This window comes from Epinephelus fuscoguttatus, linkage group LG8, assembly GCF_011397635.1.
Source record: "Epinephelus fuscoguttatus linkage group LG8, E.fuscoguttatus.final_Chr_v1".
NCBI lineage: Eukaryota > Metazoa > Chordata > Actinopteri > Perciformes > Serranidae > Epinephelus > Epinephelus fuscoguttatus.
In genome coordinates, this window is record NC_064759.1 from 8,556,765 (window position 1) to 8,574,463 (window position 17,699).

The window sequence follows — 17,699 nt, forward strand, 5'->3', positions numbered from 1 at the left end:
CATGACTATTAGTGCACGACCAGCTGATCTCAGCGCTGTGTGAGAGAAATGATCTAATTAGCACCTCTTTGTAAATAGTAGTTGATGTTTGTCAGACTGCTGGAGAAGAGAGTCTCTCATCAAGCTCTGGCAGTCCGTCACACTGTTGTTATGTTATAAAACTGGTCATGTTCATTGCCATTTAAGGTGCAGACAGGAAGCTAACAGACAAAATAAGCAGCACTTCCTTGTTGCTGCAACACATAAGGGGAATAGACCCATGAACCCTTCCCATTTTTGCAGTGGTATGTTATTTCAGCCCTTGTTATTGACCCCTCAAATGCCATTTCAAAAAATGACCAGCACTGTCATTTTCCTCAGGAGGTTGCTTGTGAGGGAAACACACTGTAAACACAGGTCATTTGAAGCATTTCAACCAACAACCACTGCTGTTGTTTCTCCTGTGAGGTCAGTCTTGTCCTAAGTGATGGTCTCTCCAACCGCCCCGCCTCAGAGAGCCCTTGACTCTGTGCGGATGATACTGAATCAGCAATATCCACCACCAAACGTGGCCTTGCTAGCTCCCCACTTCAGATTAAGAAGATCAAAAGTCAGAAAAAGGCAAAGAGGGGCGAGGGAGATAAAGCGCGAGAGAGGAGGAGAGCGGAAGAGAGCGGGCTTAAAAGGGAGAGTACATGGCGAAGAACACAAGAACACAGTGTCCTAATTAATGTCCTCTTCCATTAATCCACTCTGAAGCTTCCCATGCTGCTGGGTTTGATCTCAGCAATGTTGTTATCAAAGCCTTGTAACATGGTCTTGTAATACGGGGAAGATGTCAGTCAGACGGCATTAAAATCATTTGCTGCAGTTGCTTCTTGTTGCTGATGCTGTGATGTCTCTAAGTGCAGACATCAGGTGGGGTTTGGTACAATTATCGTCCGCACTTACATAACAGCCATGACTATAATAGTTCCAATTCCTCAGAATAATCTAAAGCTCAACAACTTCTTTATGAACAGTGGCTCAAATGACAACATAATGTGAAGTATTATCATCCAACTTGTCGGTGAAGATTCTCAGTCATCCAGGTCATGGTAATCCTAAGTGCTATATCATAGGCAACTGGACTTGCTTGCGTTTCTTGAAGACGTTTCTCCTCTCATCCAAGAAGCTTCTTCAGTTCTAAATGACTGGTACGAAGTTGCAGGCTTTAAACCCAGTATGGGTGGGAACCCCTGCAGAGTCATAGGGGTCGTTGGGATCCCTCCCCAGACGACTTCACACCCATTCACCCCTGGTCCCACCTGACCCTAACGACTCACATGGTGGCCAGGTGGGTCAACGACTCACATTGTGACCTTTACGCCTCTGAAAATAAGAGCTCACATGACCCCTACGACTCTGCAACAAGTCCAGTTGCCTACGATATTAGCACTTACGAATATTATCATCCATGTCTGCAACTCTACAAGGCTTTTTAGCCTCTTTTAGCTCATTGTTTTGGCCTGAAAATTCTCCTCTCACCCGCAAAAAGCTCCAACTGTACGCTAACTACTGAGCACCAAAGTGGAGACAGACAAGGGTAGAGACTAGCTTTAACTGTTAGACCCAGATATTTCTCTTCACAAGGCAAGGCAATTTTATTTATACAGCACCATTCATACACAAGGCAATTCAATGTGCTTTACAAGAGAAATACATTAAAATAAAACATTAAAGGAACAATAAAACTGTGTTTGAGATCATTAAAAACAAAAGCTAAAAGCAAGACAATAAATAGTTAAAAACAGTGCAGAAAATGCATTTAAAAAGCAAACATAAAGCAAAAGCAACAGCAGACAAATATAAAAACAATAGCTACAGATTATCCTAACAGTAAGTTACATATCTAGTTCACTGGTAAGCTGCAGTAAATAGTAATGTTTTAAGCCCTGATTTAAATGAGCTGACAGTTTCAGCCGACCTCAGATATTCTGGAAGTTTGTTCCACAGGCGGGGAGCATAGAAACTAAAGGCTGCTTCACCTTGTTTGGTTTTGATCCTGGGAACACTGAGTAAACCTGTTCCAGATGATCTGAGGGGTCTGGATGCTTCATAACGTACAAGTATATCAGAGATGTATTTAGGCCCGAGACCATTTAGTGCTTTATAGACAAGTAACAAGTCGATCCTTTGACACACAGGAAGCCAGTGCAGTGACTTAAGCACTGGTGTAATGTGCTCCACTCTCTTGGTGTTGGTGAGGAGTCTGGCAGCAGCGTTCTGGACGAGCTGCAGTTGTCTTCACAATCTCCTCGCTCTTATTCCGTCATTTTTCGGCAGCAACTTGGACCTGATTTCAGTGGGGCTGCCCTCCTAATAGTCGACCAAACGTCAGTCGACCAGAAAGGCAATTAGTGGGCAGGCTGTTTAATCTTCATTAAAAGCTTCAAGTATGTTTTGTGGCTCCACATTGATTTCATTTTTTTATTAGCATTCGTCAAAAACAGCTCTTTTGATAGTAAAGGTTGCCGACCTCTCATCTATTGCAACTTGCAACAAACACCCTTTCCTTTAAAAGATGAAAAATGTTTTTAATGTTCAAGCTTTGCACCTGCTGGATATATAACATTGAAGGAATATTTTAACTTGAATGATTTATTTATTGAGAGAGCAAATGACTTTTGCACTTTTTAAAATGTGAAATGTACCCCCAATCACAGAATGTCTCATTTAGCATCTAAAGAGCAGCATATTTCCCTCAGGAGTTAATGGATATCAAAACAGACCTGAACTCAGAGAGAATATTGGTTTGTTAGGTGGCGAGAAAAAGCGCTTTAAATGATCGCTAATGTTGCTCCATGTCTTCTGGGTGTGTAAATCAGCAACTGTTAGCAATATCAAGTTTGCAATAACAACTTTATGAGGTGATAATATGTCAGAGCTTTGTGATTTTCAGCTTGCAGTAGAGTTTTTCTGCCCCAGAGTGATCAAAAATAGATTATTTCAGTTTTCATAAAGTGCTAAATCCCCACAGAACCAAAGGCAGTGACCCCGGTGATCAATATGAGCACTGAAAACAAATCAAAGCTCGGACTGACAAATGGTTGTTGACTGACATATAGAAAACATGGCAGTGAAAGACAAGCACCTCCCCGAGGTTACCTTTCACAATCAGCACAATACAAAGTGCTGTGGGATGTTTTGGTTGTGAGGGCCAAAGCTAAGTGCATCCCAGCTACAACAAAGAACGTTAATCTCGGCTTACGAGGGGAGAATCTTATCGAATAAAACCTCTTATCAAATAAAACCTCAAAATGCCATTAGCTAGAGACAAAAGATAGAACGAAATGGCAAAAGGATCGTTGCTAATTCAGCAAAAGGGAAATCGATGGCCCTCTTCCTGTTTTTTCTGTAGCTACCCAGAGTCTGTCTACAATGTCAAGCATCCCTGACTCCCCGCCTGTCAATCTTCCCCCCAAAAAAACGCCAGGGTGTAAAGGAGCTGAGGCGGAGCGCTGTGGGGGCTGCAACTACCCGGAGCTCCCGCCTCAAAGGAGAGGTTCGAGGCAAGAAAACAGTGACTCAAAAAATCATAAACATCTCACATTTCCTCTGTCAGTTCAGCTCTAAAAATACTCCTTCGCCTCACATCTCCTCCTCCCCGGTCTCAAGGAGCTATGCAAATACAAGCCCCTCCGTTTTTTTTTTCCTCATCCACTTTGTTTTCCTTCCATACCCCTCCCTCAAAGCCCCCCATCCTATTGTTCTGAATACCTCTTCTCCAGCTCTTGTAGACTACATGACAGAGCCTCGCCTTTCCCTCTTGTTGTTCCTACTCTCTCCAGGGTAGGAATGATAAAAGCTATTTACAAGTAACTGTAGGCAACAGTGAAAATCCAAGACTTGGAAAAACTCTTTTTTTTCTCACCCTGTTTTCTTTGATGGCAGAGCCATTTGTGATGCTGCGTGGTGAACTGCAGCACAGTCCTGAGTGACAATTTAAGGGGGGACTGAAGCGCTTTTAGGGACTTTGACTATGCCAGCTTCGGCACATTGTGTTTGGCTTTTTTGTTCTTGAAAACGGAAGCAAGACATCAGCCCTGCCTGGCACGTGCATAGAGGCAAAGACGCGACTCCTCAGTACATCTCAGGCACACACAAACCATTCGGGAGGCTTTTTGAAGTTTCCGGTTTGCAGGACTCAGTGTGTTCGGGTATTAATCACAAGTCCATCAGCCCGTGGTCCATTTCGGCGAGGTGTTCTGAGGCTTGTAAAGATACAATTGTGATGCACGTTGAGATTCATAAAGCCCAACAAAGACATTCATGTAAGCGCCACTGGAAACACTGGCTTTCATGACAGCCGTAATGAATCTCCCGCCTCATCTTTCACTCTTTCTCTCTCTCTTCTCCCTCATCGTGCGTTGATCACCCCTTTTCTATTCAACTGACTCTAATTGCACGCCCTTTTTCCTCTCCAGACTCTACTTGCCATGCATTACCCGCTGCCGCCCCCCCTCGCCCATTTTCCGACGAACAATCTCCAACCCGGCCACCCCCATTTCCTCTCTCTCTCCCTTGATTGATTCTCACCTTTTCCATTCTTGCCGCTCACCTCATTAACGGAGCCCCCGTCTGCTCGTTTCCTATTTCGTCTCCCACTCCTTCCTCCGACATCCCAGCCCCCCGCCCCTCCTCACTTCCTGTCCTGTCTCTGAAGCAGCGGCCGGCTCGGATTCCTAGTTTCCAGCCAAGGCCCTGCGATGTTGTGTAATTAGTAAGGAGCATAATAGAGAGGGTTCCTCATCAGCCGGGGTGGAAGGGGAGGGGAGGGCACCGCCGCCATCTACCCATCCATCCATCCATCCATCCATCCTTGAGTTTAATCAGAGGCACACAATAGGATGTCACCTGCTCCCAGACGCAGTCACTAGAGAGAGGCAGTGATGCTGTCACAAACCATTTGGGGTGAAGCGGCGTCCATGGTGCCGGCTCTTTAAGGCCTCCTCTTCTTCCACGGTTGTCTCTGTTAATTTGGTCTCCCTGGGAACGAGGGAGAGGGAACCCGTGAAAAATCAAGCTCATTTAGTCGTGTTTATTTATTTATTTACAGACGCTTATCCGGCATGTTCTTCTTTATTGGTTTTCCTTTTGAAATCCCTGCGGAATCATGGATATCAGAGAGCATGAATGTTTGCTTTCATATCCTGTATGTGTGTACATGTCTGTGTGTGTACAGTATTTCACGGAGAGTTTAATCTGGACCTCAATCATATCCAGATTGACCCGAGTCAGCCATGCCCAGTGGGGGGAAAGTAAATAAGTGCATTTACTCAAATTCTGTACTTAAAGGTCCAGTGTGTAGGATTTAGTGGCATCTAGTGGTGAGGTGGCAGAACTGAATCTTCTCTCATGTGAAAAGCCTGTAAGAAAGCTATGATGGAAGACGCAAAAATGTGAACGGTCCTATCTAGAGCCAGTGTTTGGTTTGTCTGATCAGTGGACTCAGTGGAGGAGGACCCGCTCTGTATGTAGAAATAAATGGCTCATTCTAAGGTAACAAAAACAAATCCGTCCAATGTATTCAATGCCAATTATAAATCCCCCAAATTCTACACACTCCTTTTTTTCTGAATTGGTATTATTCTCTACTTGTATTATATTTGTACTGATTGTACTTTGTACTTTACTGCATGTGTTTGACACCTACAGTTATTAGTTACTTTCATGAAGGGGCTGTTTGCCCTGTTTAGTTCAAACTCAAGTTTGTTTGCCCCCTCAGTGCAGTTCATTTGGGCAGGTGTGAACACAGCAATCACACTCAGGTGTGCACCAAAACAGCCGGACTGAGACCTTCTTGAAGAGGTGGTGTCGGTCCAGTTACAAATTAACTCTGGTGCGGTTCGTTTGTGGTGAGAACGTGTTCCGACCTGGATCTGAACCAACTGCAGTCACATGACACATTGTTTGGGTTAAACATGAGTATGTTACAGTCCTGGAGGATTATTAATGTGCAACTCCTCCTGTACTGCCTTAATATGCACATTCAGCACATCCAATGCATCAAAACATTGTTTTCTAGTTGGAGCCGCGCCTCGTTTTCAAACTGTATGGTTTGACTAAAATGAACAATGACAGCAATATAGTCCACGATGAGCAGCGCTAAAATCAACCTGCGTAGTTGTCCCTCCATTGTGACATTAGAAAGTGTCACATTTATCTTGCAAGTGTACTCTTCTTCAGAATTTCCATGTGGGAAAAATCCAGGAAGTGAAGCAAACGTTGAAGAAGAGTACACTTGCAAGATAAATGTGACACACAAGGCAGTCCTTCCAGAAAAATGCGGAGTTTTTTTTGTGATTGTTGCGGGCAAAAATCCTTGATTATGCAGCACGTTTTCTTAAAAAATGCGATGGAATATGCGGGATATATATGCAATTTCATGTGATGAAATTGTGGGAACTTGCAAAAACTGCGGTTTGATGAAAAAGAGGAAAAAAGTGATTCCCTAACACCCTGATCTCACTAGGCTACCACCTTAATGTAGTCATTTCTAATTATTTCAGACCTTAATAAACACATGGCTCAAAGTTACAAAACATTGCTGAGTCAAACAAGTTCTGTAGCTAGAATATGCTACAACTTATGTAAAAATAAATAAATAAAATATATATTATGTCATGAAGGTTATGGAGAGAGATCCGTTTTTGCGCACCCGCTGGTTAAGCGCTTTTTGAAAGGAGTCAGGCGACAGAGACCTGTCATGCGCTCTTTAGCGCCACAGTGGGATTTACCCCTGGTGTTACGCGCTCTGGGAGAACCTCCCTTCGAGCCTCTGTCACAAATCTCTCTCAAACTACTGTCATTAAAGACAGCACTTCTCGTAGCCCTGACTTCGTAAGAGAGTGAGTGATTTACGTGCGCTTTCAGTCTCACCGTCTTGTCTCGTTATCAGAGATGACGGGAGCGCAGCTACTCTGAGGCCGAATCCCACATTCATGCCTAAAATCATAACCAGCTCTTTTAGATTGAGAGTTATTTCACTGGAAGGTTTCTTCCCTCCTCCCCACAGAAGGACAAGAAACATCACACTGACTCTGCCTAGTGCGCGCTCTGTCTCATTACGTGACGCGCACAGTAAGCCTCAGAGAGACACAACAGTTGTTTGTACATTACAGAGAGCGTTCACAAGGAAAACCCCTCTTGCAACGAAAATGCAAGGATTATGAAATCATGCAAGTCCCGCATATTTCGCGCATTTTACGCGGAAATTGTGATTGATCTGGTCTGCTTGTAAATGCTGCCGTGAGAACATGAACCAACTCTAGGCAATTATGCAACTTTGTACCAAAATCAGTCCCTGATTCAGACCAAAGCAAGACAACTCTAGGTCTGAAAGCAGCCTAAGATTATGTTCTAGGGCCATGTTAATTGATGAGTATGTTTACTTTTAATGCTAAATGACATTTTCAGTTCACATACTAAAAAATTAATTGTACGCTCTCATCATTCCAGGCAGCCATTGCCTTTCATTCATTTCAAAACATGGTGACACTGCTAAGAACAGATTCAACAGGGCAACAAACACATATGGTCAGAGAATTATGCAAAGAACTATTTGTGAAGATAATATTATTCTTGTTAATGTATAAAATGATGATTATTAAGATCATTAAATAAAGTAAGATTAATATGCTCTTACATAGTTATAATGATATGCAGATTTCTTGTTTAATGTGAAGAATTATTTATCTGAGGCAAGTGTCAAGAGTCTCATTGATTTATTTTTTATGTCATATAAATATGAATGGAAACCTTTGGTTGCGTGGGATGGTAGAAAAAAAATAATGGAACATTTGATTTATAGATCTAATTATATATCTAATATTTATATAATTAAAAAAAGATTTATATCAAGAGCTAAAACTTGCATGATCATGTCAGTATTTTTATATCAACAAGGAATTGTCCATTGTGGTGTTGCTACTCTTACTTCAATAAAGGATCTGAGTACTCCTTCCACCACAGGCTACCTCCATTTTTTGACACCACACACACACTAACCTGTGCGCACTAAGTCATTTACTTGCTGGCTACACACACAGAAACACACAAGTGACAATGAAACACTGTCTCATCCTGTTTTGTCTGGTTGGCAGGATCCGTACAAAGAGAGACAGACTCACTGTGGAGCCATGGGCTGCGGGCTGCGCAAGATGAAGCCGACGTCGGAGGAGAACAGTCCGGGGAAGATTTACTCCACCCTGAAGAGACCACAGGTGGAGACTAAGGTGGGCGTGGCCTACACCTACCGCTACCTGGACTTCCTCATCGGCAAAGATGGTAAGACATGAATTTATATAAATCTGCTTAAAGGGACAGTTCATCCAAAAATCAAAAGTACATATTTTTCCTCTCATCTGTAGCACTTTTCATTAGTCTAGATTGTTTTGGTGTGAGCTGCCGAATGTTGGCGATATCAGCTGCCTTCTCTTTGATGTAATGGAACTAGATGGTATTTGACTTATGATGCTCAAAGCACACATTGAAAAACTCAACCGCAATGTCTCTTTCCACAAGTCACGATTAAGATAATCCACAGACCTTGTCATGAGCACGAGCCTCTTGGTAATGAGTAGATGCACGCTTCCTTCTGCGCAGTGACACAGTTGGCAGTTTGGTAGAAAGACAATCAACCCCATTGTCAGGAAAACTGTTGGCATTGTACATTTGTGCAAACCATGGATACGTTAACTTTGCGTTTCTTTACGTTTCAACAACGCTGTGGTTAATGTGTGGCTAGGTTTAGGCACAAAGCACACTTGGTTTTGGTTAGGAAAAGATTGTGCTTGGGCTTAAGATACCTGTCTGGAGAGGCTGTCAATGTCTCAAGAAAAAAAGGCGTTTCGTGGCACTATCCCGGCTGGAAAAACAGCGACAGGTTGCTGTTGCACTGGAACTGGAAACACAGCAATCACTCATTATAAAACAACTAAATATGTTGGTCTTGAAAAGTGACTTGCAACTGGGCAGGTGTGTCGCCCAAGTATCACGCCATCTGCCATCCTGATTAATAGCTCTTGAAGTAAGAGGAAAATATATATTTTGATTTTGAGGTGTTAGAGCCATTTCTAGCAAGTCCCAGTTTCCTATTATTTTTTGAGGCAGGTGTGCTCAGGTGAGTTTGGAGTGTGGAAGATGTTACAGTCTTTAACCGCCGTGTTTTTGGTTCATCTTGGTTTTTATTGTTTGATGAAGTCGTTTAATACCCCATTGATTTTAAATTTGTTTTTGTAAAGGCCTGTTTATTCGGGGAATGTCTGTTTGGGGATTTTTGCTTTTTTAATTTCTTTTGAACGCGACAGTCAAGACAATCAGTTCATAATGTCATCTTGCAACTCTCCATACATCCTGCAAATCAGTCAACTCTAAAACCAAGCGAAGCACCTGGATCATCAAACAGTGAGTAAAACTAAACCAAAGACAGTGAGTTCATCATATCTCCCGTTATGGCGCCTGCGGGCAGCTGTTTTTGAACTTATTTGAAGCAGCAATCTGGGGTGAACTGTCCCTTTTGAAAGCAGGGTCACATCATTTTTCACCTTTATTGTTTTTGACAGGAAATTCAGCTTATCTACTTTCATATTCTCTTGGCGCAACCCTCAATCCTTTTATTTCAGTAGTAGTTTTTATTCCAAATAGAATATAACCCCTCGAGTTGAGCACTAAAATCCTGAAGTCTCAGCATAGCAGAAGTTGATATTGATCAGTTATCCCCTCTGCTCCCTTTTGCAGATATGTTATGGTCATTTTGTGCTGCGGGGTCGTAAAAATCTAAATTATTGCCCCTTTCACATGCACAATTGAAATTATATGAATAGCTCAAGGCCTTTGGCATTTTGCTGCATCATACCTCAGCGTGATGAGAAGGCAATGTGCCTCACAAGTTTTTCACGGGGCTGATGTGCAATCTACATCTTATTGCCGTGTGTAGTATTTTACTGAGCAATGCAAACCCCCGGTGTGATTAATCTGTCTGAAAATGCCATTATACCTGCGTGTCCCCGGTATAAAAACATTAAGGATTCAGATGCAGAATAAATCTATCACTCATGTAAATGCAGTAACAGCACACTGACTGTAATTTTCATCAGTATTTTCTTGTAATGATGGAGTGTTAATTAGCGCCTGCTCCCTGTATAGCAGCCACTGTTGTAATTTCTTTTCTCACAATTAGTCAGTTATGCTTTCAAGTTGTGCTAATGATATAGAATTTTCCAGCCTGATCCACGCCAAACATCCTGCTGGCGGCCATCAATTATATATGGCACTGAGTCAGACCCGCTGGCAGGGGGATGCAAACAAAGTAAAGGGTGGCCTGCTGAGTGGAGAGACAGTTTAGTTCAAGGTCACAGGTTGGATCCTGACTAAAGTATGTTTCGGCTAGTTTCAGTTGAGGAGACAATGACCTGAGTGGCTGTGCGCTCTGACCGGCCTGGTGAGCTGTAAACATGTAAACGAGTTAACTATGAAGATGCTGCTGACAGACAAAGAGAATCTGGGGCTCCCTGTGCTGTGGATGGAAATATGGAAATTAATCAGTTCCCTTTTCATAAGAGAGAGCATCCCTCTACTGATGCACACACACACACACACACACACACACACACACACACACACACAAACACGCACACACAGACAAGGCCGGTAGAACCCCTTCCTCCCCTTCCTTTCCTCAGTCTAAGGTGTTTATGAGATAGGAGGTGGGTGTTGCTTCCTGACATGCAGAGACCTACGGTAGCATGTACTGAGGAGTATTCTTGTCTTGTTATGTTCTAAACTTAGAGTTAAATATTTGATTAGGTGGTTAGGTTATATTAGGTTAGATCAGGACATGAGCCGAGCTAAATTAGGACGGGGTAGAGTTAGACTGGTTAGGTTAAATTAATTGATTAAACTGAGACAACAGATTTAGCTCAAAACGTCATGTGGATGTTTTAATAAATTGCACTTAGAGGAGCTACAGTGTGCAGATCTTTTCTTTTGTTTTGAGCAACAGATTTTTCAGAGTTTTCAAAATCTAATTCTAGAGACTTTATTTAAAGGTCCAGACACATCAGGCCGACTGTCAGGCTATTGGTGAGCATTGATTGTCCTAGTTTTTGCAGCATGTCAGACCACTACTAACCAGTGGCTTATGGTGGCTAATGTTAGCAAATTGATAGATGCTGCCAGTCAGTTTGCTGACTTTAAGACTCTCTACTTGTGGTGCGATCAGCTACATTTAAAAAGAAAGTCAGTGTGCCATCATCCTGTCATTCGTTTTAGCTTTTGTGTCACACACTAAAATGATCATGTTGCTTGTATTCTTTAGAAATTTTGATTGTAGAAGGATTCAGTTGCAAAAGAGCTGTAGGAAACATAGGAGTCTTAAAATGTCGTCTTGTTGTGTTATTGGGAGCCAGAATAGAAGGCGTCATGGCTCAAAACTTAAATTCTATCACATACCAGCCGCCACTGTCCGTCAACAAAAACAAAGACATCTATGGTTAAATGTGATAAGACCAAAGGATTGGACGGAGGCCGTCATCAAAAATGCTCCCATGTGCAGCGCACACTTCATATCAGGTTAGGGAAAAAGTATTTCCTGTTGTAGGGATGAATAACGTTATGTGTATTAAGGGTTATCATGTCCACCTCATCAGAAACTGGGGAGGGATTAAGAGGAATAGTGGAATGCTGACGCTAGCTTCAATAGCAAAACAAACTGAAAAGTGTTCAAGTGTCGTCCTCCTTTGTAAAACTGGCATAGTAAGCAACCACAAAGCTTCCTGTGACATCATCCATCCACTGAGTGAGAGCATACGGGTCGGCCAGTCTGGTCCCGTTGGTCAGTGTTTACTTATTCAAGTAACTTATTCAAGTAACATCAGTGAGCACCTGACGTGGTGCATTCATAAATTCAGACTGACACTCTACACTAAAATGAGAGCCCTGTTGGTCCAAGAAACGGAGTGTTATATTTCTACATGAATTAACAAACGGTTAAGTTAATCACACACTCACTCCACTCAGCGCTTTGCCACTCTGAGAGTGCGGTGCTCTGGATAACCGAACAGTACATTCAGACTGCGCTCTGTATTTTTGAACGGTCCAGTTTGTGCCAGAGTGTGCTCCAGATCTCAGAGTGAGTATTTCTGAATGCACCACTCACATCATCTTCCTCCATTGTCTAAAACAAGGCAACAGAACTTGCTAGCTAGCGCTAGCTAATGTCTGTGGTGAATTGTTTTGCCTCCAGCTAAGCCCCACCCACCCAGAAACGTCATACTGTTTACGAACAGTAAAAGGGTCTATTGACTCCCCAAAGCATTAGACTGAAGTGGCATGACTGCATGCTTATATTTGTACACATATAAAACATGTTCTGCTTGTCTGATGAGACACAGTCAGTGTGTTTACTCACATAACAAACATGCTGTTTACCTTGAATATTCAGATTAAGTGTTTAATACTAATGAACACACAAAGCACTTTAACACATCTGATATTCCTGATAATAGCCATAACAGCAAAGTAATTCTGCTAATCCCTCCACAAAGTACAAGTAGAACCTCTTCGTTTGCTTCCACTGCTGGGCACACCACTCATTATTCAGACACACTGCTGTGCTTCCAGTTCCCTCCTGTGACATTTTACAGATTGAACGCAGAACCAAAACACAGAAGGAGACCAGACTCAAGCATATCAATACCCAGAGTCACTTTAAAGAGTAATCCAACTCCATTATTTGACTATTAGTAAGATAACCCAGTGTTTAAGTGACAGCTGTAATAATCTAAAGTACTGTGCTTACACTGATTATGATGAAATTATTAGACTGCCTGTAAACACACTGAGTTCAGTCCGTCTGCCGCCAGCAGGAAGCTGTCAAATATATTGATTTGCAAAGTAGAGTGTAATGTCATCTGTAAACTTCTACAGACCGTCTGAACAGCTGATAGCTGCCTAGACAACAGACATGAGAGCTGGGGTTGAGGTCAAGGTAAATCTAACATCAGGGTGCAGAATTAGGATTAAAGGTTAAATATAAAATAGAGGTCATTAAGGTTAAGGTGAGCAAATGGGAAATTAGTGTGCTCAGGGACGACTCTGTGTGTGTTTGTGTGTGTGTGTTGCAGTCCGGGGAGGATATGAGGGTGCTATATATAGCCATCACTCTGTTATTTCTGCTCATGACAGTTATAGCTGAAATGATGGTGGGAGGGGAGTTTAGTGGCGGTGGTGGGAGGCCACTGGGGAGGAGGAAGGTGGAGGGGGGGGGGTTGGTACAGGAAGCCGGGAGATGTAGTGCTCGGAGTGTTCGCCCTGACAGTTGATTAGTCTCCATTAGTTTGTCAGGCTGACTGGACTGGATGGATGAAGGAGCCGGGAACGTGGGCGTCTGGGGGCCAGGCGGGCTCCTTTGTCCCCCCTCGTACAGGACCTGACATGAGGGCGAGGCTGGAAGATGAGGCAGGAGGTGGACGGGTGCCTCCCTTTTGTTGAACTGTGTGTGTGTGTGTGTTTGGCTCATGGCCACATTATTATTTTCAAGTATTCCCTGTAATGGTGGGGGTTGGTACTTACTGTAATCAGTTTCCTCTTACTCAGTCACTCTGTCACTGTCAGGATGCCTCTGTCTATGTTTCTCTATTGTTCACATCTTAAAATATGTGTGTGTGTGTGCGTGTGTGTCTGTGTGTGTGTGTGTGTGTTTCCCATAGGAGCACATTAAGTTTGAGAAATCAGAGTCTGTCAGTGCAGCCCCAGTGGCTGAATCATTTCACTGCATCAGCAGATTTTCGGGTTGAAGGGTTAGCGTGTTACTCACGGCTGTAATTACCTTGTACCAGGTATGTAAGTGTAGGCAATGATTCATATGTCTGGACTTTCTTTCCTACAGGAAACCTGTAAAATATTTAAGACACAGAAAAAGATTGTGAATATAAAAAAGGTCTCTGGTAGAGCTGTAATCCTCCTCATAAATACAGATACTTAGAGTGTGAGCTGCTGCAAAAATTGGGGATCATTTTTTACTTGACAACTGGCTCACAGCTATACTACTAACAGTCACATACTTCTCAGTAACAGTGAGTTGTGTTTTCTAAAAATTAAGTAGTTGCCCTGTGGAGTTGTCTTCCAAACAGAAAACTTATATTTACATTAACTGTTCCTTACCAAAACACGTTGAGTAATGTTCTAACAAAGTGCTGAATGCATTTCCTTCCTCTTTGCAAAGCTGACTTATCTGAAACCTGTATTTTCTAACATCTATATTTGCAGTCTATTTCCTTCCTGCTTTTTCCTTGCTACTTTTTTGGGCCCTGTTATCACCACCTGTCGATCAATGGAATAGTTAAAACCACAGAGTGCTGCGTGGATGATGTTTGTTGAAGGCCAACACGGAGGTTAACATCGCCCTGACTCCCTCAACAGAAAGCTAAGTGAGTTTTTCTAATGCACTTTGGAGTGGTGCAAAAAATAAACTCTGTGGTAAAGAAAAGTTTATCACACTTAGATGTTTTGTTCAGCAAGATAATCTTAATAAATGTGCAAATGCAGTCACCACAAGTAACAAGCTAACGTCAAGCTATAAACGAACAACACCACGGTCGCATGACTTCAACTTCACCTCCACAACAAAGCTGTAAAGCGGTGCTCAGCATGATGACACTGTAGTCTCATTTAGCCACTCGTTAGCTACTGCCTTTTTAAAACTGGGGTTGGGGTATTTACTGATGTATTTTATGCCACAGAACTAAACATGAAAACCTCTCCAGCTTGTGTTAACCACAGACCTTATTTCAGGCATTTAACTGAAGTGCAAAAATGCTAACTCATATCCAGGTGTTAGGACTCATTCCTGCACCACGCTTGTGGCAGGAATGTGCATCTTGTCATTTGTCCTCATTTACGTGCACAAGATACAAATAAAAGGTGACCTTTTTGGATTGTTTTTGGTTATATGGTTGTGTCATTGTTTTATTAATAGTGCTTATGGCTTGTTGTTTTGGCTAATGTGCCCTTCTGTGGACATGGCACCATGGCTATTTTAATGCCTTTTTCTTATACACATAAACCATCAATGTGAACGTGAAAATTAGCCACACATCTGGAACATTTACGTGACTTGCGTGATTGTGTTAATTAATGTGCACTCTCCCTTTCTAAATAAAATAAACATAAAAAATAAACATAAGCCAGGTCATCAGAATCTTGCATCAGAGTGCTTCTGGTGGTCAAAAACTTCATATTGTACCTACTTTTGAAGAAAAAAGAAGTAACAAGATCTTCCTCTTGCAAATAAAAAGTTGAATTCATTAGCAGTAACACCCACTCTTGCTCAACTCAGTCTACTCAGTGATTCATCCAGCCTTTTGGTCGGGTATGACCAGTGGCTCACGGTGGCTAATGTTAGCAAATTGACAAGAATTCAATTGCAAATTCAGATGTAAAATTTAGATACTTGGCTTACTGCTGTCCACTTTACCTCCAACTCAGATATTCCTGTCATGTTTTGAGGATCAAATCAGGCACGAGGAATCTTCATATCACAGCTTATCTTAGGCAATTTAAACAGTCATATCATATTTCAATCTGCTCCCACTCCCAGGTCATCAAATATCGACGCTCTGTCACATCCCTCTGCACCTCATAGTGACGCAAAGGGCAACCTTAAGCGCAGTGGTTCCCAACTGGTCCAGCCATGGGGTCTGGATTTCTCTGTAGTCATTAGTTCACGGTCTACGCAGTTGAATAAATTCAGCGTCATACTTGAGTTTGGCCATGTCATCGAGCTATTCCTCTGTCTCTGTCTCTGTCTCACTCTACAAGAGGAAACAGCACTTCAAAATAAAAGCTCTGTGACGGAAATTCACTGTACTTCAAAATAAAGTGTGTTTTTTACAGACTTGACTCATTTGCGAGTCACTTGTGGTCCATTCAGAATGGATCCGCGACGCACTTTTGGACCATGACCCACCAGTTGGGAACCACTGCTTTAGCGCATACGATGCGGTTTAGGCAACGATATTACTTGGTTAGATTAGGAAAAAAGATCACGTTTTGGGTTAAAGTAAGTACGTTTCTTACGGAATGTGAAGTAAAAACATGTGAGTGACCTCAGTGTGCGTTGTTACAGTGTTATGTCAAAATATTTACTTCTGGTTTCTTTGGGGACACAAACTGTGGTCTTCTGGGTGAAAGTCCGTTTTGTTTGACCAATCCACCTTCCCTCCCTCCACAGACTTTATCAGCCTTTAAACCATGTCAGTTGCTCTAAGCGTCAAGTATTCCCGCCGATGGGTTTACACTGGAGTTAGCTGAAAGCCCAGTACATCTCATAAAGACGCTAAAGGGTGCCTTTGGTGTCAATTTCACACACCAAGGTGCTTAACAAAGCATCAGTATTTGACGCCCCTGCAGTGAGAGCAGGCTTCATATTTCATCATGTTACAGGAACAAGTAATATGATTATATTAATCAGTTACTTTCTAGTGTGTTGTGACACACACACCAAAAAAAGATCCATGTTTGTTTGATCCTGTAGGCAGCATCAGAAACAATTACACTGTCATATGCAAAACAGAAGCAACTGTGAGAGGAAATTGTTTTTCTTGTTAACTTCTAATTCAGGAACCATTATCACTGTCACTGTCTAATTTTGCATAACAAAAGAAAACCATTCTGTAAAAAACTTAATGTACAGAGGCAGCAGAAAAATGTTCTGCATCAGCATTTTTAACTGGGGACAAAATTAAGGCTGACTCTTTGCTTCCCCTTCACCCCTCTCTTCCTGGGAAATATGCCCTCATGACGCTGAGTTCACTATGACTACTGCACTGTGAATAATGTTTGCAATAATTTGTTGCCACAGTGTTAGATCATAGCTTTCTGCAACTGCCACCCCAATGGCCCCGCAGGCTACTAACCAGCCACCAAATGTACAAAAATAACAGCTTTCACTGCAGAAACAGTGATGAAAGGAAGAGTAAATCGGTGGAAAGCTGTAGGTAATAAAACTCCTCTGCACCGAACATCAGCGTCAGCCCACCAATGAGTTGTTGCCTCATGTTGCTGTATCATTTCGGAGCAAGCATTCAGCTTCATGGTCACTCTGCTACCATTCATTCGCCTCTGAAAGAGCTGCGGAAAAACAAAACGGAGAGTCTGTTTGATATTGAGATCATGACCCTACAGGGAGCTGAGAAAGCGCCTTGCTGTTGCTGTGTTAGATGGTGTGGAAAGAAGCCATTTCATCGTAAACACAAGCACACAACAGACTCGGGGATGTGTGGCATGAATCTTATTTCCCGAAATGTGATTTTGAAATGTTAAAAATGCCAGGAGAAAAGAGAAATTGAAAACAAGCTCAATGCGTTGCATCCTCTCTGGCAGCCGGGTCGGGAAATACTGGAAATATAAAGATGTCGCCCTTGACATCAAAGCCGGAGAGCAGATGTGTGAGGCCTGCACACACACACACACACACACACACACACACACACACACAGGCCCAGACACACACCGTTTGATATCATCTCAGGAGCTAGACACATCATTTATATGCAAAACCCCCAGAGCCCCGAGTCCCCTTGTTAATATGAGCTGTAGCACTGGCGGCAGGTGAGTGACACGCAGGAGCAGCCTCTCCCCCACCCGTCACTCCACTCAGATACAAGACCGAGCTGCAG

At 42.6% G+C, this 17,699-nt stretch overlaps 2 protein-coding genes across 2 annotated transcripts in view; one reads left to right on the forward strand and one right to left on the reverse strand.

Annotated features, from left to right (window-relative positions):
* LOC125892546 (cysteine-rich venom protein) overlaps positions 1–17,699 on the reverse strand; it is a 201,552-nt gene that overhangs the window by 36,280 nt on the left and 147,573 nt on the right. The window lies entirely within an intron of this gene.
* Positions 1–17,699, forward strand: part of LOC125892545 (raftlin-like) — a 172,282-nt gene that overhangs the window by 13,050 nt on the left and 141,533 nt on the right. Inside the window, exon 2 of the mRNA XM_049582531.1 lies at positions 8,124–8,307. Within this exon, the coding sequence (XP_049438488.1) occupies positions 8,160–8,307 (148 nt within the window). The 5' untranslated portion in view covers positions 8,124–8,159. The remainder of the gene's footprint in view (positions 1–8,123; positions 8,308–17,699) is intronic.